General features: G+C 52.4%; 3 protein-coding genes across 3 annotated transcripts in view; 2 read left to right on the top strand and 1 right to left on the bottom strand.

Annotated features, from left to right (window-relative positions):
* OXA1L (OXA1L mitochondrial inner membrane insertase) overlaps positions 1 to 2,133 on the top strand; it is a 36,306-nt gene extending 34,173 nt beyond the window's left edge. The window contains exons 10-11 of the mRNA XM_082299485.1: positions 1,800 to 1,880; positions 1,993 to 2,133. Coding sequence (XP_082155611.1) covers positions 1,800 to 1,880; positions 1,993 to 2,093 — 182 coding nt within the window. The 3' untranslated portion in view covers positions 2,094 to 2,133. The remainder of the gene's footprint in view (positions 1 to 1,799; positions 1,881 to 1,992) is intronic.
* Positions 2,134 to 3,760: 1,627 nt separating this feature from the next.
* MRPL52 (mitochondrial ribosomal protein L52) lies at positions 3,761 to 10,113 on the top strand. The gene is made up of 6 exons (XM_082299538.1): positions 3,761 to 4,011; positions 4,317 to 4,386; positions 5,344 to 5,396; positions 7,225 to 7,289; positions 8,021 to 8,142; positions 8,397 to 10,113. Exons 1-5 carry the CDS (start codon positions 3,810 to 3,812, stop codon positions 8,126 to 8,128), a joined length of 498 nt encoding a protein of 165 aa, XP_082155664.1. The 5' UTR covers positions 3,761 to 3,809; the 3' UTR covers positions 8,129 to 8,142; positions 8,397 to 10,113.
* Positions 10,114 to 13,339: 3,226 nt separating this feature from the next.
* The window catches only part of MMP14 (matrix metallopeptidase 14), a gene marked incomplete at both ends in the record, with an annotated part of 40,871 nt that continues 33,233 nt past the window's right edge, over positions 13,340 to 20,977 (bottom strand). The window contains 3 exons of the mRNA XM_082299484.1: positions 13,340 to 13,689; positions 14,359 to 14,471; positions 16,121 to 16,271. Of these exons, the coding sequence (XP_082155610.1) occupies positions 13,340 to 13,689; positions 14,359 to 14,471; positions 16,121 to 16,271 (614 nt within the window). The remainder of the gene's footprint in view (positions 13,690 to 14,358; positions 14,472 to 16,120; positions 16,272 to 20,977) is intronic.

The raw sequence follows: 20,977 nt of genomic DNA, 5'->3' as shown, positions 1-20,977 counted from the left end.
GGGGGTAAATCCCAGGATTTTGGGGTGGAAATCCGGGGATTTTGTGGCATTTTGGGGTGAAATCACAGGATTTTGGGGTGGAAATCGGATTTGGGGGGCATTTTGGGGTGAAATCCTGGGGTTTTGGGATGGAAATCAGGAATTTGGGGGGAAATCCGGGGACTTGGGGGGATTTTGGAGTGGAAATCCCGAGATTTGGGGAGGATTTGAGGCTAAATCCCAGAATTTTGGGGAGGAAATCAGGGATTTTGGGGGTAAATCCAGGCATTGTGGGGCATTTTGGGGTGAAATCCTGGGATTTTGGGTGACTTTGGGGTGGAAATCAGGGATTTTGGGGGTAAATCTTTGGATTTTGGGTTGGAAATCAGGGATTTGGGGATAAATCCTGGCATTTTGGGGGTAAATCTGGAGATTTGGGGTTAAATCCTGGGATTTTGGGGGTAAATCCCAGGATTTGGGGGGGAAATCCTGGGATTTTGGGGTGGAAATCAGGGATTTTGGGGATACATCTGCGGATTTTGGGAGATTTTCGGGAGGAAATCAGGGATTTGGGAGTAAATCTCAGGATTTTGGGGGAAAATCCTGGGATTTTGGGTGATTTTGGGGTGAAATCCTGGGGTTTTGGGATGGAAATCAGGAATTTGGGGGGAAATCCGGGGACTTGGGGGGATTTTGGGGTGGAAATCAGGGATTTGGGGATAAATCCCGGGATTTTGGGGTGGAAATCAGGGATTTTGGGGGGAAATCCTGGGATTTTGGGGCTAAATCTGGGGATTTTGGGGCATTTTGGAGAGGAAATAAGGGATTTGGGGGTAAATCCGGGGATTTTGTGGCATTTTTGGGCGAAATCACAGGATTTTGGGGTGGAAATCAGGGATTTTGTGGGGAAATCCAGGGATTTGGGGTTAAATGCGGGGATTCTGGGGGTAAATCTGGGGATTTTGGGGTTAAATCCGGGGGGGTTGTGGCATTTTGGGGCTAAATCGTGGGATTTTGGGGTGGAAATCAGGGATTTGGGGGGCATTTTGGGGTGAGATCCTGGGGTTTTGGGATGGAAATCAGGAATTTGGGGGGAAATCTGGGGACTTGGGGGGATTTTGGGGTGGAAATCCTGGGATTTTGGGGGTAAATCCTGGGATTTTGGGGGTAAATCTGGGGATTTTGGGGTGGAAATCAGGGATTTTGGGGTTAAATCCTGGCATTTTGGGACTAAATCCTGGGATTTTGGGGCATTTTGGAGAGGAAATAAGGGATTTGGGGGTAAATCCCAGGATTTTGGGGTGGAAATCCGGGGATTTTGTGGCATTTTGGGGTGAAATCACAGGATTTTGGGGTGGAAATCAGGGATTTTGGGGGGAAATCCAGGGATTTGGGGTTAAATGCGGGAATTCTGGGGGTAAATCTGGGGATTTTGGGGTTAAATCCGGGGATTTTGTGGCATTTTGGGGCTAAATCCAGGGATTTTGGGGTGGAAATCAGGCATTTTGGGGAGAAATCCGGGGACTTGGGGGGATTTTGGGGTGGAAATCAGGGATTTGGGGGGATTTTTTGGGGAAATCCGGCGATTTGGGGGCATTTTGGGGTGCAAATCAGGGATTTGCTGGGACTTGGGGGCTATTTTACCACGCTCCGGCACCGTTTTGGGTACATTTGGGGCAATTTCGGGGCTACCCCGACCCCTTCCGGAGGCTCCCGCGCTGACTTCGGCTCTCCCCTCGCCCATTTTGGGGCTCCCCTCGCCCATTTTGGGGCTCCCCTCGCCCATTTTGGGGCTCCCCTCGCCCGTTTTGGGCCCCCAGAGTGGCGAGAGGCGCAGGCCACGCACGAGGCCCAGCAGCGCCAGTGGCGCCTCAAGAACCACCTCGACCTGGCGGCCAAAGGTGACCCAAAACCCCCGAAAATCCCCCCAAAAATAACCCCCTCCGAGCTGCGAGGACCCCTCAGGGACTCCCCAAAATCCCTTTTTTCACCTTTTTGGTTGGTTTCTTCCAGGTCCTCTCCGCCAAACCTTCGCTCAAAACCCCTTGAGCCCCCCCAGGGCGGCGGCGCCCTCAGAGCCCCCCAAAAGGCCCTGGAAGGACACGTTGGGCTGAGGGGGGGGGAGGGGGGACCCCAAGGAATAAAATCCGCGCGCTCGGAGACCCCCGACTCATTATTTGGGGGGGTGTTCTGAGGTGGTTTGGCCGCGCAGGGCCGCCGTCCAAGATGGCGGCGCGCTGCTGAGGGCCGCGCAAGATGGCGGCGCGCGGGGGTTTTGCCGTACAAGATGGCGGCGCGCTGAGGGTGGTGCCGTACAAGATGGCGGCGACGTCGTGCGTCAAGATGGCGGCGCGCGGGGGGTTTTGCCGTACAAGATGGCGGCGCGCTGTGGGTGGTGCCGTACAAGATGGCGGCGACGTCGTGCGTCAAGATGGCGGCGCGCGGGGGTTTTGCCGTACAAGATGGCGGCGCGCTGTGGGTGGTGCCGTACAATATGGCGGCGGCGTGCGTCAAGATGGCGGCGACGTCGTGCGTCAAGATGGCGGCGCGCGGGGGGTTTTGCCGTACAAGATGGCGGCGCGCTGGGGGTGGTGCCGTACAAGATGGCGGCGGCGCATGCGCCAAGATGGCGGCGCGGGTTCCGCGGCAGAAGGGGCCGAGAAGTGCCGGAATTGGGGGGAAATCCCGGGATTTTGGGGGGAAATTCTGGGATTTTGGGGGTTTTTTGTGGGAATTGAGGGAAAATCCCGGGGTTTTGGGGGGAAATTCTGGGATTTTGGGGTTTTTTTTGTGGGAATTGAGGGAAAATCCCGGGGTTTTGGGGGGAAATTCTGGGATTTTGGGGTTTTTTTTGTGGGAATTGAGGGAAAATCCCGGGGTTTTGGGGGGAAATTCTGGGATTTTGGGGGGTTTTTTGTGGGAATTGAGGGAAAATCCCGGGGTTTTGGGGGGAAATTCTGGGATTTTGGGGTTTTTTGTGGGAATTGAGGGAAAATCTCGGGGTTTTGGGGGGAAATTCTGGGATTTTGGGGTTTTATTGTGGGAATAGAGGGAAAATCCCGGGTTTTTGGGGGGGAAATTCTGGGATTTTGGGGTTTTTTTGTGGGAAGTGAGGGGAAATCCCGGGATTTTGGGGGGGAGATTCTGGGATTTTGGGGTTTTTTTGTGGGAATTGAGGGAAAATCCCGGGTTTTTGGGGGGGAAATTCTGGGATTTTGGGGTTTTTTTGTGGGAATTGAGGGAAAATCCCGGGGTTTTGGGGGGGGATCTGGGATTTTGGGGATTTTTTGTGGGAATTGAGGGAAAATCCTGGGATTTGGGGCGAAATCCTGGGATTTTGGGGCTTTTGGGGGGAAATTCTGGAATTTTGGGGGGGTTTTTGTGGGGATTGAGGAAAAATCCCGGGGTTTTGGGGCGAAATCCTGGGATTTTGGGGCTTTTTAGGAAGAAATCCTGGGGGCTTTGGGCTTTTTGGGGGGAAATTCTGGGATTTTGGGGCTTTTGGGGTGGAAATCCGGGGATTTTGGGGCTTTCTGGGGGGGGAATTGAGGGGAATCCCGGGATTTTGGGGCTTTTTGGGAGGAAATCCTGGAATTTTGCGGGTTTTTGGTAGGAATTGAGGGGAAATCCTGGGAATTTGGGGAGAAATCCCGGGATTTTGGGGCTTGTTTGTGGGAAAATCCTGGGATTTGCGGGGTTTTTTGTGGGAATGGAGGGGAAATCCCGCGATTTTGGGGCTTTTTTGTGGGATTTTGGGGGAAATCCTCCCCTTCCTTTTCACTCCCGTTGCCTCGGCAACGGCGCCGCGGCTCCGCTTGGATCCGCCCAACATGGCGGCGCCCCGCTGGGCGGATGTGACGTCACCACGCCCGCGCCAACATGGCGCCGCCCCGCCGTTCTGCCGTACAAAATGGCGCCTCCCCCGCTGTCCTTCCGCACAAACCGGAAGTTCCGCGTCTCGTGACCCGCGGGCGCTGCCCGCGTCACTTCCGGCGGGAGCCAACATGGCGGCGCGCAGGATCCTCCGGCTCGGTGCGTCCTGAGGAGGCCTCGGGGGGGGCCCTGAGGGGTGGGGGAGGGGCTGGGGGGGGATCTTAAGGGGGGGAGGGGTCGGTGGGCGTGGCCTGGAGGGGTGGGCGTGGCTTTAGCGCGGTTTTTAAGCGGCGGTGGGCGGGGCTTGGGTGAGGAGTGGGCGGGGTTTGGGTTGGGGAGTGGGCGGGGCTTGGGTGAGGAGTGGGCGGGGTTTGGGTTGGGGAGTGGGCGGGGTTTGGGTTGGGGGAGTGGGAGGGGCTTTGTTGGAAGTGGGCGGGGCTTTGACGGACGTTGCCGCCCCCTAGCGGAGCGCCAGGCGCGTTGGCCCCGCCCCCTGCCCCGCCCCCCGCAGCGGATTGGCCAATGGCGAGAGGCGTGAGTGAAAGGGGGCGGAGCTTGGGGGCGGGGCCTCTTCTGGGTGGGGGGATTTGGCGGGAATTTCCTGAGATTTGGGGAGGTTTTTCCTGAAATTTGGGGATTTTTTAAAAAAAATCTGGAGATTTTTTCCTTAAATTTGGGGATTTTTCCTTAAATTTGGGGTTTTTTCCTTAAATATGGAGGGTATCTTTTTAATTTTGGGGATTTTTCCTTAAATTTAGACATTTTTCTTTAAATTCGGGGATTTTTTTCTTAAATTTGGGGGTTTTTTCTTTAAATTTGGGGATTTTTTTTTTAAATTTGGGGATTTTTCCTTAAATTTGGGGACTTTTTAGTTAAACTTGGGGACTTTTTCCTTAAATTTGGGGGTTTTTCCTTAAATTTGGGGGATCCAGGGGGGAATTTTGGGTTGAAATTCCCAAATTTTGGGGGGGTTCCCCCGAATTTTGGGATTTTTCACTAAATTTTGGGGGTTTTCCCCAAATTTGGGGATCCCGGGTGGATTTGAGATCATTTGGGGTGGAATTTTGGGCTGAAAATCCCAAATTTGGGGATTTTTTTCCCCAATTTTTGGGATTTTCCCCCAAATTTGGGGATCTAGGGTGGAATTTTGGGCTGAAACTGCCCAATTTTGGGGTTTTTTTCCTGAATTTGGGGATTTTTTCTCAAATTTGGGGATTTTTCCCCAAATTTTTGGATCTTTCCCCAATTTTGGGGATCCCGGGTGGATTTGGGATCATTTGGGGTGGAATTTTGGGCTGAAAATCCCAAATTTGGGCATTTCTTCCCCCAATTTTGTGATTTTTCCCCAATTTTTGGGATTTTGTTCCCCAATTTTGGGATTTTTCCTGAATTTTTGGGATTTTTGCCCAATTTTGGGGGTTTCCCCCCCAAATTTGGGGATCCCGGCTGGAATTTTGGGCTGAAATTGCCCAATTTTGGGGTTTCCCGCAGCCTGGGGCTCTCCCCGAGCCCCATCCGGGACCTCCCAGATTGGAGCTTTTCAGGTAAAAAACGGCGATTTTGGGAAAATTGGGGGATCTGGGGGAGGAATTTGGGAATTTGGGGGGAAAAATGGGAATTTTTGGGCAAAATTTGGGGGGTTTCAAGGAAAAAAAAAGGGGGTTTGGGGGGGAAATGGGAATTTTGGGCGGAAAAATGGGAATTTGGGGAAAATTTGGGAATTTTGGGGGGTCCCAGGTGGGGTTTGGGGGGGAAAAAGGGGGAGTTTTGGGGAAAAAAAGGGAGATTTGGGGGGAAAAATCAGGATTTTGAGAAAAAAGGGGAATTTTGGAGGAAAAAGCGGGATTTTTGGGGGGAAAAATGGAAATTTAGGGGAAAAATGGGAATTTTTGGGGAAAACGGGAATTTTCGGGGAAAAGGAGAAATTTTGAGGGAGAAAAATGGGAATTCTGGGGGAAACCGGGAATTTCGTGGGGAAAAATCGGAATTTTGAGGAAAAAAAGGGGATTTTGGGGGGAAAAATGGGAACTTTGGGGAAAAAGTGGGAATTTGGGAGGAAAAAGTGGGAATTCTGGGAAAAAATGGGATTTTGAGGGAGAAACGGGAATTTTGAGGGAGAAATCGGGATTTTGAGGGGAAAAAGGGAATTTTTGGGGAAAAAATGGGAATTTTGGAGAAAAAAATGGGATTTTTGGGGGGAAATTTGGGAATTTTGGGTGGAAAGGGGGAATTTGGGGAAAAAAAGGGAATTTTTGGCCAAAATTATGGGGGGTTTAAGGGGAAAAAGGGGATTTGGGGGAGGAAAAGTGGGAATTTGGGGGGAAAAATGGGAATTCTGGGGGAAATTTGGGAATTTTGGGGGGTCCCAGGTGGGGTTTGGGGGGGAAAAATGGGAAATTTGGGGGAAAAAGGGGAATTTGGGGGGAAAAAAGGGAGATTTGGGGGTAAAAATCGGGATTTTGAGGAAAAAAGGGAATTTTGGGGGAAAAAATGGGAATTTGGGGAAAAAGGGGGGATTTTGAGGGATAAAAATGTGAGTTTTGAGAGAAAAATAGGGATTTTGAGGGATAAATGGGAAATTCTGGGGAAAAAATTGGAATTTTGGAGGAAAAAATGGGAATTTTTGGGAAAATTTGGGCATTTTGGGTGGAAAGGGGAAATTTGGGGGAAAAATGGGGAATTTGGGGGGAAAAAGGAATTTTGAGGGAAAAATCGCGATTTTGAGGGAAAAAAGGGAATTTTGGGGGAAAAAATGGAAGTTTTGGAGAAAAAATGGGATTTTTTGGGGAAAACTTGGGAATTTTGGGGAAAAAATGGGAATTTTAGGGGAAACAATGGGAATTTTGGGGGGAAATGGGAATTTGGGGGGGAAAAATGGGAATTTTGAGGGGAAAAAATGGGATTTTTGGGGAAAATTTGGGAATTTGGGGGGGGAAAGGGGGAATTTGGGGGGAAAAATAGAAATTTTGGGGGAAACCCGGGAATTTCAGGGGGAGAAATTGGGATTTTGAGGGGGAAAAGGGAATTTTTGGGGAAAAAATGGGAATTTGGGGAAAGAACGGGAATTTTTGGGGAAAAACCAGGAATTCTGGGGGAAACTTGGGGAATTTGGGGGAATTTTTGTGGAATCTTTGGGAATTTTGGGGCTCTTTGGGAATTTTTTGGGGGAAAAATTGGGGATTTTGGGGGAAAAGGGGGAATTTGGGGGGAAAAATGGGAATTTTGGGGAAAATTTGAGAATTTGGGGGCTTTTTGGGAGTTTTGGGAATTTTGGGGGGAAAACTTGGGGATTTTGGGGGGAAATTTGGGGATCTGGGGAGGCCCCGCCCCCTCTCTGACCCCGCCCCCTCCCTGGCCCCGCCCCTCCCCCAGACGGGCGCCCCTCCCCCCCCTGGCGGGGGCAGCTCCGGAGGCGCCGCGAGAACGAGGAGCTGGTGGTGAGTGACCAGTATGGACCAGTATGGACCAGTACGGACCAGGGTGGGCCGGGGACCCCTCCTAGTACAAACCAGTACAAACCAGTAACCCCAGACCCCAAACCAGTAAGGAAAAACCCCGAACCAGTACAAACCAGTAACCCCAAAGCCCCTCCCAGTAACTCCCAGTTCATCCCAGTAAGGCCCAAACTCCATCCCAGGGACCCCCAGTAACCCCAGACCCCAAACCAGTATAAACCAGTAAGGAAAAACCCCGAACCAGTACAAACCAGTAACCCCAAAGCCTCTCTCAGTAACTCCCAGTAACTCCCAGTAAGGTCCGAACTCCATCCCAGGGACCCCCAGTTACCCCAGACCCCAAACCAGTATAAACCAGTAAGGAAATACCACGAACCAGTAACTCCCAATAGGCCCGAACTTCCTCCCAGTAACTCCCAGTTCCTTCCCAGTCCCCTCCCAGTCTCTCCCAGTCCTTCCCAGTCCCTTCCCAGTCCCCTCCCAGTCTCTCCCAGTCCCTCCCAATCCCCTCCCAGTAACACCAAACCCCATCCCAGTCCACTCCCAGTAACCCCAGACCCCAAACCAGTATAAACCAGTAACCCCAAATCCCCTCCCAGTTCCCTCCCAGTTCCCTCCCAGTCCCTCCCAGTTCCCTCCCAGTCCCTCCCAGTCCCTCCCAGTAACCCCAGGTCCCAAACCAGTACAAACCAGTAACTCCCAGTTCATCCCAGTTGCGGGCGCTGTCCCTCGGCCGCTCCCTGGAGGCCGCGAAGCTCCGGAAGGGCCCCGGTGGGGGAGGGGCCGCGACCCCCAACGGCTCCCAGTATAAACCAGTATAAACCAGTGCAGAGAGGTGAGGGATTAGGGGGGACTGGGATGGACTGGGAGGGATTGGGAGGGACTGGGAGGGACTGGGAGGGGACTGGGAGGGACTGGGAGGGAACTGGGAGGGACTGGGAGGGGACTGGGAGGGAACTGGGAGGGACTGGGAAGGAACTGGGAGGGACTGGGATGGAACTGGGAGGGACTGGGATGGAACTGGGAGGGACTGGTTTGGACTGGGAGGCTTTGTGGGCGTGGTTTAACCCCTCCCCCCTCCCCCCACAGGTGGCTCGGCCCCGCCCCCTCCCCCATTAAAGAGCGTTAATGGAGCTGGGCTTGAACTGGGATGGACTGGGAGGGACTGGGATGGACTGGGAGGGACTGGGAGGGACTGGGATGGGATTGGGATGGGATTGGGAGGGGATTTGGGGTTACTGGTTTATACTGGGAGGGACTGGGAGGTGCCATTGCCCCTTTAAGGCCACTCCAGGTTGACCCCACTCCTCCCAGTCCCTCCCAGTTCCCTCCCAGTCCCTCCCAGTATGGCCCAGTAGTTCCCCCAGGGAATTCCCAGTTCATCCCAGTAACTTCCAGTGACCTCCCAGTATGGACCAGTGACCCTCCCAGTGCTCCCAGTGTTCCCAGTCCCTCCCAGTTTCCTCCCAGTATAAACCAGTAACCCCAAATCCCCTCCCAGTCCCTCCCAATCCCCTCCCAGTTCCTCCCAGTTCCCTCCCAGGCCCCTTCCAGTCCCTCCCAGTCCTTCCCAGTCCCTCCCAGTCCCTCCCAGTTCCCTCCCAGTCCCTCCCAGTCCCCTCCCAGTACAAACCAGTCCCTCCCAGTCCCTCCCAATCCCCTCCCAGTCCCTCCCAGTCCCTCCCAGTCCCTCCCAATCCCCTCCCAGTCCCTCCCAGTTCCCTCCCAGTCCCTCCCAATCCCTCCCAGTCCCCTCCAAGTCCCTCCCAGTACAAACCAGTTCCTCCCAGTCCATTCCTCTCCTTTATTAATCACCGCTCATTAATTATTAATCCCCGCCCCTCCCCCCCCCGCGTGGGCGTGGCCAAGGCCAGGCCCCTCCCCCCCCTCCCCCCCCTCCCGTCCCGCGGGATCGGGGGGGGTCCCGCCCCTCCCCCCCCGCCCCCAAAAAGCCCCGAAAATTCCCCAAAAATTTCCCGGGAAAAATCAAAATGAACCAAAAACGAACCAAAAAAAATTTCCCACGGGTGGGGGAGGGGAAAGCGGGAATTTCGGGGGGAAAAACGGGAATTTTGGGGAAATTGGGGGGGAAATCGGGGGGGGAAATGCGGATTAAGGGGGAAATTTGGGAATTTTTGGGGAAAAGATGGGAATTTTGGGGAATGTTACGGTAAAAATGGAGATTTTAGGGGATTTTATAGAGAAAAACGGGAATTTGGAGAAGAAAATAAAAATTTGGGGGAAATTTGGGGGATTTTGGAGGAAAAATGGGAGTTTTGGGGAAAACCTTCGGAATTTCGGGGGGAAATGGGAATTTGGGGGAAATTTAGGGAATTTTGCAGAAAAAATGGGAATTTTGGGGAGAATTTGGGAATTTTGTGGGGAAAAATGGGAACTTTAGGGAAATTTGACAGGTTTTGTGGGAAATGGGAATTTTAGGGAAAATTTGTAGGAAAATCTTGGGAATTTGGGGAATTTTACGGGGTCAGTTGGGAATTTCGGGGGAATAATGGGGATTTTGGGGGAATTTTGGGAATTTTGGGGAAATTTAAGGACCTTTTTGGGCAAAATTCAGGAATTTTGGGGGAAATCTTGTTCATTTTTGGGGACAAATGGGAATTTGGAGGGAAAAAATGGGAATTTTGAGGAGATTTCGTGAATTTTGGCAGAAAAATGGGAATTTTGGGCCAAATCCTAGGAATTTGGGAGAAATTTGATGCATTTTGGGAGGGAAATGGGAATTTGGGGGAAAATTCGGGATTTGGGGGGAAAAATGGGAATTTTTGTGGAGGAAAAAAACCGGGAATTTTTTTGGGGTGAAAAACTGGGAATTTTCGGAGGTTTTGGAGGGCGGGAAAGCGAAAAAAGCGGGAATTGCACCCCCGGGAAAAAAAAAAAAAAACGAAACAGCCCCGAAAAATTCCCGAAAAAATCCTAAAAACAACAAAAAAAAAAAAAGGGGGGGAAATGTCCCGGGTGGGCCCCGCCCCCTCATTTGCATAACCACACCCCCATCGGCCAATCAGCGGCCATGCCTGGGGAGGGGGCGGGGCTGAGCGTGGAGCACCATCCGTTGGAAAGGGGCGTGGCCTGAGGGGAAGGGGGCGTGGTCAGGTGTGGGGGCGTGGCCACGGGAAGGGGCGTGGTCGGGAAGTGCAGTGGGCGTGGCCGGCGAGTCAGTGGGCGTGGCCAAAGGGGCGTGGCCAGTGAAAGGGGCGTGTCCATGGATGTGGGGGGCTTGTCCGGGTCACTCAAGGGGGCGTGGCCATGGAGAGGGGCGTGGTCAGAGAGTGGGCGAGTCCATCATCAGGGGGCGTGTCCACGTCACTCAGGGGGCGTGGCCATCCTCGGGGGCGTGTCTATCATCGGGGGCGTGTCCATGAGGGGGGCGTGTCCACGTCACTCAGGGGGCGTGTCCATATTCAAGGGGCGTGTCCGACATCAGGGGGGCGTGTCCACATCACTCAGGGGGCGTGTCCATGTCTCTCAGGGGGGCGTGTCCGTCATCAGGGGGCGTGTCCACGTCACTCAGGGGGGTGTGTCCATATTCAAGGGGCGTGTCCGTCATCAGGGGGCGTGTCCATCATCGGGGGGCGTGTCCATATTCAAGGGGCGTGTCCACGTCACTCAGGGGGCGTGTCCATCCTCGGGGGCGTGTCCACGTCACTCAGGGGGCGTGTCCATCATCAGGGGGCGTGTCCATCCTCTGGGGCGTGTCCATAATGAGGGGGGCGTGTTCGCATCACTCAGGGGGCGTGTCCATATTGAGGGGGCGTGTCCACGTCACTCAGTGGGGCGTGTCCGTCATCGGGAGGCGTGTCCATCGTCGGGGGCGTGTCCACATCACTCAGGGGGCGTGTCCATCATCAGGGGGCGTGTCCATAATGGGGGATGTGTCCATGTCACTCAGGGGGCGTGTCCATCGTCGAAGGCGTGTCCATCATCGGGGGGCGTGTCCACGTCGCTCGGGGGGCGTGTCCATAATGGGGGGCGTGTCCACGTCACTCAGGGGGCGTGTCCATCGTCGGAGGCGTGTCCATCATCAGGAGGCGTGTCCATCCCCGGGGGCATGTCCATAATGAGGGGGGCGTGTCCACATCACTCAGGGGGCGTGTCCATATTCAAGGGGCGTGTCCACGTCACTCAGTGGGGCGTGTCCATCATCAGGGGGGCGTGTCCACGTCACTCAGGGGGCGTGTCCATATTCAGGGGGCGTGTCCACGTCACTCAGGGGGCGTGTCCATCGTCGGAGGCGTGTCCATCCTCGGGGGCGTGTCCATCATCGGGGGCGTGTCCATAATGAGGGGGGCGTGTCCACGTCACTCAGGGGGCGTGTCCATATTCAAGGGGCGTGTCCGACATCAGGGGGCGTGTCCATCATCAGGGGGGCGTGTCCACATCACTCAGGGGGCGTGTCCATGTCTCTCAGGGGGGCGTGTCCATCATCAGGGGGCGTGTCCGTCATCAGGGGGCGTGTCCGTCATCAGGGGGCGTGTCCGTCATCAGGGGGCGTGTCCACGTCACTCAGGGGGGCGTGTCCATATTCAGGGGGGGGTGTCCATATTCAAGGGGCGTGTCCGTCATCAGGGGGCGTGTCCATCATCGGGGGGCGTGTCCATATTCAAGGGGCGTGTCCACGTCACTCAGGGGGCGTGTCCATCCTCGGGGGCGTGTCCACGTCACTCAGGGGGCGTGTCCATCATCAGGGGGCGTGTCCATCCTCTGGGGCGTGTCCATAATGAGGGGGGCGTGTTCGCATCACTCAGGGGGCGTGTCCATATTCAGGGGGGCGTGTCCATATTCAAGGGGCGTCTCCGTCATCAGGGGCCGTGTCCATATTCAAGGGGCGTGTCCACGTCAGGGGGCGTGTCCATCATCAGGGGGGCGTGTCCATGTCTCTCAGGGGGGTCTGTCCATCATCGGGGGCGTGTCCACGTCACTCAGGGGGCGTGGCCACGTCGGGGGTGGCGTGTCCATATTCAAGGGGGGCGTGTCCATATTCAAGGGGCGTGTCCACGTCACTCAGGGGGCGTGTCAATCATCGGGGGGCGTGTCCATCCTCGTTGGCGTGTCCATCATTGAGGGCGTGTCCACGTCACTCAGGGGGCGTGTCCATCATCAGGGGGGCGTGTCCATCATTGGGGGCGTGTCCATCATCGGGGGCGTGTCCATCATCAGGGGGGCGTGTCCACGTCACTCAGTGGGGCGTGTCCATCAGGGGCGTGTCCACGTCACTCAGTGGGGCGTGTCCATCATCGGGGGGGCGTGTCCACGTCACTCAGGGGGCGTGTCCATCATCAGGGGGCGTGTCCATACTCAAGGGGCGTGTCCATATTCAAGGGGCGTGTCCACGTCACTCAGGGGGCGTGTCCATATTCAGGGGGGCGTGTCCATATTCAAGGGGCGTGTCCACGTCACTCAGGGGGGCGTGTCTATATTCAGGGGGCGTGTCCACCATCAGGGGGCGTGTCCATATTCGGGGGCGTGTCCATATTCAGGGGGGCGTGTCCTTGTCCATATTCAAGGGGCGTGTCCACGTCACTCAGGGGGCGTGTCCATATTCAAGGGGCGTGTCCATCATCAGGGGGCGTGTCCACATCACTCAGGGGGCGTGTCCATCATTGAGGGCGTGTCCACGTCACTCAGGGGGCGTGTCCATCATCGGGGGGCGTGTCCATATTCAAGGGGCGTGTCCATCATCGGGGGCGTGTCCACATCACTCAGGGGGGCGTGTCCATCATCAAGGGGCGTGTCCATCAGGGGCGTGTCCACGTCACTCAGTGGGGCGTGTCCATCATCGGGGGCGTGTCCACGTCACTCGGGGGGCGTGTCCATGTCACTCAGGGGGCGTGTCCATCATCAGGGGGCATGTCCATCATCGGGGGCGTGTCCACGTCACTCAGGGGGCGTGTCCATATTCAAGGGGCGTGTCCACGTCACTCAGTGGGGCGTGTCCATCATCAGGGGGGCGTGTCCACGTCACTCAGGGGGGCGTGTCCATCCTCGGGGGCGTGTCCCGGCGCTGGGCGTGGCTACACGCGGGGCAGCAGCGAGCGCTGGCACCTGCGCAGGTGCCGGTGGGCGTGGCCTCCCCTCCCCCCGCGCCGGCACAGCGCGGCCACGCCCACGGCGGCCGCGGCCACGCCCAGCAGCGCCAGCGGCGCCGCCACCGCCCCGGGCCCCGCCCCCACCGCGATCACGATGACGTCGCCGTCGTTGCCGTCGTCACTTCCGGGCGTGGCGGAAGTGGGCGGGGCCGGCCCCGCCCCCTCCGGGCAGTGCAGCCAATCGCGGAGCGCGGATTTGGGGTAGCCCGGAAGCACCCGCAGGGCGGCGTTGTCGAACTTCCAGTACAGGTGGGAGCGGTAGAAGTAGGTGTAGGCTGTGGGGGGGGGGTACTGGTTTGGACTGGTTTATACTGGTTTGGGGTGTTTCGGGCTGGTTTGGGGTTGGGGGTTACTGGTTTGGGGGTTGGGGTTACTGGGAGGGCACTGGGAGGGGGCTGGGAGCAGCTGGGACAGGATTGGAGGTTACTGGTTTATACTGGTTTGGAGTGGTTTGGTGTCTGGGGTTACTGGGAGGGACTGGGAGGGGATTGGGTGTTACTGGTTTGGACTGCTTTGGGGTTACTGGGAAGGACTGGGATGGTCTTTAGGCCTTACTGGGCTGAACTGGGAGCTGCTGGTTCTTACTGGGATGCGCTTCGGGCTTCATTGGGAGGGACGGGGGGGCACTGGGAGGGAACTGGGATGAACTGGGATGGACTTGGAGAGAACTGGGGGGGACTGGGAGGGAACTGGGATGGACTGGGAGGGCACTGGGAGGCCATTGGGGCCTTACTGGTCCATACTGGGAACAACTGGCAGTGATGGGCGTGGCCCCAAACCAGCCCCGCCCCCTCCCAACCCCCCTCAACAGCGCCCCCTGCTGGCCGGGAGGACCCAACCCTTTCCCATCCTTTAAAACGCCCAAATTTGGGCCGATTCCCGCGGGGATTTTGGGGCATTTGGGGGCGTTTTGGGGTGGATTTGGGGTTTTTGGGGTCTCTCACCGTCATCGGGGCCCATGAAGGCGCCGCGGGGGCCCGGGGGGACCCCCCAGACCTCGATGCTCTTGGGGTACTCGGGGTCCACGGCCCCCCGGGCCTCGTTGAAGCGGTAATACCTGGGGGGGGGGAGGGGATTTTGGGGGATTTGGGATGGATTTGGGGGGATTGGGGGGGGATTTTGGGTGGATTTTGGGGTTTTGGGGGGACTTTGGGGGAGATTTGGGGGGATTTGGGGGTTTTGGGGGGATTTGGGGGGGATTTGGGATGGATTTGGGGGGGATTTTGGGGTTTGGGGGGATTTTGAGGGGACTTTGGGGGACATTTGGGGATTTGGGGGGGATTTGGGGGTTTTGGGGGGGTTTTGAGGGGACTTCGGGGGAGATTTGGGGATTTGGGGGGGATTTTGGGTGGATTTTGGGGTTTTGGGGGGACTTTGGGGGAGATTTGGGGGGATTTGGGGGTTTTGGGGGGAATTTTGGGGGGGATTTGGGATGGATTTGGGGATGATTTTGGGGTTTTGGGAGGGGTTGGGGGGATTTTGGGGGGACTTTGGGGGAGATTTGGGGATTTTGGGTGGATTTTGGGGTTTTGGGGGGACTTCGGTGGGATTTTGGGGGATTTTGGGGGGATTTGGGGGTTTTGGGGGGATCTAGAGTGGATTTTGGAGGATTTGGGGGGGATTTTGGTGGATTTGGGGGGAATTTTGGACGGATTTGGGGGATCTGGGTGGATTTTGGGGGGAATTGGGGGCATTTTGGGCATTTTGGGTGGAATTTGAGGGGATTTGGGGTGGGGTTGGGAGGATTTTGGGGGATTTTGGGCGGTTTTGGGGGATTTTGGGGGGATTTTGGGTGGACAAATAGGGATTTGGGGGGGATTTTGCAAGATTTCGGGAGGGTGTGGGGGGATTTGGGGGATTTTGTGGGGGGAATTTTGTGGGGATTTGGGGGATTTGGGGTGGAATTTGGAGGAGTTTGGGGGATTTGGGGGGGATTTTAGGAGGTTTGGGGAGGATTTGGGGGGATTTTGGGTGGATTTGGGGAGGATTTGGGGGGATTTGGGGAGTGCTGGGGGGGGGGGGTGAAAGGTCCTAGAAGGGCTAAAAGAGCTCCCAGAAAGGTCCTGGAAGGTGCCAAGAAGTCCCCAAAGAGCCCAAAAGAGGCAAGAGAAGCCCCTGAGTCCCCAAGGGTCCTGGAAGATGCCTAAAAAAACCCCCCAGAAGTTCCTAAAAGGTCCCAAGAAAGTCCAGGCAGGTCCTGGAAGGTGCATAGAAAGCCCCCTCAAAATTCCCGGTAAAAAGCTCCCAGAAATTCCCGAAAGGTCCTGAAAGGTGAAGAAAGGTCCTGGAAGATCCCAGAAGAGCCCAAGGAGGTGCCAGAGAGGTCCTGGAAGGTGCATAAAAAGGACCGAAACGCTGGGAAAAAGAAGTCCCAGAAACTCCAAAAAATTCCCAAAAGTCCTGGCAGGTCCTGGAAGGTCTCATCAAAGTCCAGACAGGTCCTGGAAGGTGCATTAAAAAGCCCCGAAAGTGGCAGAAAAAAGCTCCTGAAAGGTCCCAGAAAAATCCCGAAAAATCCCCAAAGGTCCCGAAAGAGCCCAGGAAGGTCCTGGAAGGTTCAGAGAAGGTGCTGAAAGGTGCCAGAAGAAGCTGAGGAAGTCCCGAAAGGTCCTGGAAGGTGCAAGAAAAAAGCTCCAAAAATTCCCGAGAAATCCCCCAAGGTCCCGGCAGGTCCGGGCAGGTCCTGGAAGGTCCCTAAAGACGCACTTGTCCCCCCGGAAGAGGTAGGTGTGGCCACTGGGCAACCAGAGCAGCGCCGCGTCCAGCCGGTCCTTGGGGACGCCGCGGCCCAGCTCGGCCAGGGGCCGGGGGTAGCCGGGGGCCAGGACCCCCTCGTCAAACACCCAGTGCCGGGAGCCTGGAATGGGGCAAAACCAGCCGGAATCGGTCAAAAACCACATGGAAGGGGCGGCGGCGAAAAAAAAAGCAGCCGGAAACGCCCTGGAATTCAGCCCCAATCAGCCCAAAATTCACCCCGAATCGACGCGAAATCACCCAAAACTTGACCACGAAATCGACGCAAATCAGCTCAGTATTGACCCGAAATCAGCCCAAAAATTCACCCCAAATCAGCCCCAAATTGGCCTGAAATCACCCAAAAATTCACCCCAATTCAGCCCAAAATTGACCCGAAATCACCCAAAACTTCACCCCAAAATTGACCCAAATCAGCTCAGTATTGACCCGAAATCGCCCAAAAGATCGCCCCGGAATTCACCCTGGAATTGACCCAAAATCAGCCCAAAAATTCACCCCAAATCAGCCCCAAATCGGCCTGAAATCACCCAAAATTTCACCCAAAAATTCACCCCAATTCAGCCCAAAATCGACCCGAAATCACCCAAAACTTCACCCCAAAATTGACCCAAATCAGCTCAGTATTGACCCGAAATCGGGCACAAATTCACCCCAAATCAGCCCCAAATCGGCCTGAAATCACCCAAAAATTCACCCCAATTCAGCCTGAAATCGACCCGAAATCACCCAAAACTTCACCCCAAAATTGACCCAAATCAGCTCAGTATTGACCCGAAATCGCCCAAAAGATCGCCCCGGAATTCACCCTGGAATTGACCCAAAATCAGCCCAAAAATTCACCCAAAAATTCACCCCAATTCAGCCCAAAATCGACCTGAAATCACCCAAAACTTCACCCCAAAATTGACCCAAATCAGCTCAGTATTGACCCGAAATCGCCCAAAAGATCGGCCCGGAATTCACCCTGGAATTGACCCAAAATCAGCCCAAAAATTCACCCCAAATCAGCCCCAAATCGGCCTGAAATCACCCAAAATTTCACCCAAAAATTCACCCCAATTCAGCCCAAAATCGCCCCGAAATCACCCAAAACTTCACCCCAAAATTGACCCAAATCAGCTCAGTGTTGACCCGAAATCGCCCAAAAGATCGCCCCGGAATTCACCCTGGAATTGACCCAAAATCAGCCCAAAAAATCACCCCAAATCAGCCCAAAATCGACCCGAAATCACCCAAAACTTCACCCCAAAATTGACCCAAATCAGCTGAGTATTGACCCGAAATCGCCCAAAAGATCACCCCGTAATTCACCCTGGAATTGACCCAAAATCAGCCCAAAAATTCACCCCAAATCGGCCTGAAATCACCCAAAAATTCACCCAAAAATTCACCCCAATTCAGCCCAAAATCGACCCGAAATCACCCAAAACTTCACCCCAAAATTGACCCAAATCAGCTCAGTATTGACCCGAAATCGCCCAAAAGATCGCCCCGGAATTCACCCTGGAATTGACCCAAAATCAGACCCAAAATTCACCCAAAAATTCACCCCAATTCAGCCCAAAATCGGCCTGAAATCACCCAAAAATTCACCCCAATTCAGCCCAAAATCGACCCGAAATCACCCAAAACTTCACCCCAAAATTGACCCAAATCAGCTCAGTATTGACCCGAAATCGCCCAAAAGATCGCCCCGGAATTCACCCTGGAATTGACCCAAAATCAGCCAAAAATTCACCCCAAATCAGCCCCAAATCGGCCTGAAATCACCCAAAATTTCACCCAAAAATTCACCCCAATTCAGCCCAAAATCGACCTGAAATCACCCAAAACTTCACCCCAAAATTGACCCAAATCAGCTGAGTATTGACCCGAAATCGCCCAAAAGATCACCCCGTAATTCACCCTGGAATTGACCCAAAATCAGCCCAAAAATTCACCCCAAATCGGCCTGAAATCACCCAAAAATTCACCCCAATTCAGCCCAAAATCGACCCGAAATCACCCAAAACTTCACCCTGAAATTGACCCAAATCAGCTCAGTATTGACCCGAAATCGCCCAAAAGATCGCCCCGGAATTCACCCTGGAATTGACCCAAAATCAGCCCAAAAATTCACCCCAATTCAGCCCAAAATCGACCCGAAATCACCCAAAACTTCACCCCAAAAATTCACCCCAATTCAGCCCAAAATCGCCCCGAAATCACCCAAAACTTCACCCCAAAATTGACCCAAATCAGCTCAGTATTGACCCGAAATCGCCCAAAAGATCGCCCCGGAATTCACCCTGGAATTGACCCAAAATCAGCCCAAAAATTCACCCAAAAATTCACCCCAATTCAGCCCAAAATCGACCTGAAATCACCCAAAACTTCACCCCAAAATTGACCCAAATCAGCTCAGTATTGACCCGAAATCGCCCAAAAGATCGCCCCGGAATTCACCCTGGAATTGACCCAAAATCAGCCCAAAAATTCACCCCAAATCAGCCCCAAATCACCCAAAAATTCACCCTAAAATTCACCCCAATTCAGCCCAAAATCACAAAAAACTTCAGCCCAAAATCGCCCCGAAATCACCCAAAAATTCACCCAAAATTGACCCCAAATCAGCTCAATATTGACCCGAAATCACCCAAAAAAATCACCCAAGAATTCGCCCCAAATCAGCCCAAAATTGAGCTGAAATCACCCAAAAATTCACCCTGAAATTGACCCGAAATCACCCAAAAAATCACCCCAAAATTCACCCAAATTCACCCCAAATTCATCCAAAATCAGCCCAAAATTGACCCGAAATAACCCAAAAAATTGCCCCAAAATCGCCCCAAAATCAGCCCAAAATCAACCTGAAATTGGCAAAAAAAATCACCCCGAAATTCACCCCAAATCAGCCCAAAACTGACCCCAAATTGCCCAAAAATTCACCCTGAAATTGACCCGGAATCAGCCTGAAATTCACCCAAAATCACCCCCAAAAATCCCCCAAATATTCATTAAATCCCAATTAAATCCCAATAAATCCCAATAAATCCCAATAAACCCCAATTAAATCCCAATAAAACCCCAATAAACCCCAATAAATCCCAATAAAATCCCAATAAACCCCAATAAATCCCAATAAATCCCAATAAACCCCAATAAATCCCAATAAATCCCAATTAAATCCCAATAAATCCCAATAAAATCAATTAAATCCCAATAAATCCCAAAAAAATCAATTAAATCCCAATAAATCCCAATAAATCCCAATAAATCCCAATAAAATCCCAATAAACCCCAATAAATCCCAATAAATCCAAATAAACCCCAATAAATCCCAATAAACCCCAATAAATCCCAATAAATCCCAATAAATCCCAATAAATTCCAATAAATCCCAATAAATCCCAATAAACCCCAATAAATCCCAATAAACCCCAATTAAATCCCAATAAACCCCAATAAATCCCAATAAATCCCAATAAATCCCAATAAAATCCCAATAAATCCCATTAAATCCCAATAAATCCCAATAAAATCAATTAAATCCCAATAAAATCCCAATAAATCACAATAAATCCCAAGAAAACCCCAATAAATCCCAATAAACCTCAATAAATCCCAATAAAATCCCAATCAATCCCAATAAAATCAATTAAATCCCATTAAAATCCCAATAAATCCCATTAAACCCCAATAAATCCCAATAAATCCCAATAAAATCCCAATAAATCCCAATAAATCCCAATAAAATCCCAATGAATCCCAATAAACCCCAATAAATCCCGATAAACCCCAATAAAATCAATTAAATCCCATTAAAATCCCAATAAATCCCAATAAATCCCAATAAAACCCCAAGAAATCCCAATAAATCCCAATAAATCCAATAAAATCCCAATAAATCCCAATAAATCCAATAAAGTCCCAATAAATCCCAATAAATCCCACTAAATCCCAATAAATCCCAATAAACCCCAATAAATCCCATTAAAATCCCAATAAATCCCAATAAAACCCCAATAAATCCCAATAAATCCCAATAAATCCCAATAAATCCCAATAAAATCAATTAAATCCCAATAAAATCAATTAAATCCCATTAAAACCCCAAGAAATCCCAATAAATCCCAAGAAAACCCCAATAAATCCCAATAAACCCCAATAAAACCCAATAAATCCCAATAAAATCCCAATCAATCCCAATCAATCCCAATAAACCCCAATAAATCCCAATAAATCCCAATAAATCCAATAAATCCCAACAAATCCCAATAAACCCCAATAAATCCCTATAAACCCCAATTAAATCCCAATAAACCCCAATAAATCCCTATAAACCCCAATTAAATCCCAATAAACCCCAATAAATCCGAATAAATCCCAATAAATCCCAATAAATCCCAATAAATCCCAATAAAATCCCAATCAATCCCAATAAAATCCCAATAAATCCCAATAAAATCAATTAAATCCCAATAAAATCCCAATAAATCACAATAAATCCCAAGAAAACCCCAATAAATCCCAATAAACCCCAATAAATCCCAATAAAATCCAATAAAATCCCAATAAATCCCAATAAATCCCAATAAATCCCAATAAATCCCAATAAATCCAATTAAATCCCAATAAATCCCAATAAATCCCAATAAATCCAATTAAATCCCAATAAATCCCAATTAAATCCCAATAAAATCCCAATAAATCCCAATAAAATCAATTAAATCCCATTAAAACCCCAAGAAATCCCAATAAATCCCAAGAAAACCCCAAGAAATCCCAATAAATCCCAATAAATCCCAATAAACCCCAATAAATCCC

Source organism: Coloeus monedula, assembly GCF_965178545.1.
Source record: "Coloeus monedula genome assembly, chromosome: 32".
Taxonomy (NCBI): Eukaryota; Metazoa; Chordata; class Aves; order Passeriformes; family Corvidae; genus Coloeus; species Coloeus monedula.
This window is presented reverse-complemented; position numbering and strand designations above follow the sequence as displayed.

Bases quoted from the DNA above. Each gene is read 5' to 3' on its own strand.
- MRPL52 (XM_082299538.1), top strand. From the start codon at position 3,810: ATGGCGGCGCCCCGCTGGGCGGATGTGACGTCACCACGCCCGCGCCAA. The intron at 4,387-5,343 runs GTGAGTGAAAGG...GGTTTCCCGCAG, and splicing joins ATTGGCCAATGGCGAGAGGC to CCTGGGGCTCTCCCCGAGCC. The intron at 5,397-7,224 runs GTAAAAAACGGC...CCCCTCCCCCAG, and splicing joins CCCAGATTGGAGCTTTTCAG to ACGGGCGCCCCTCCCCCCCC.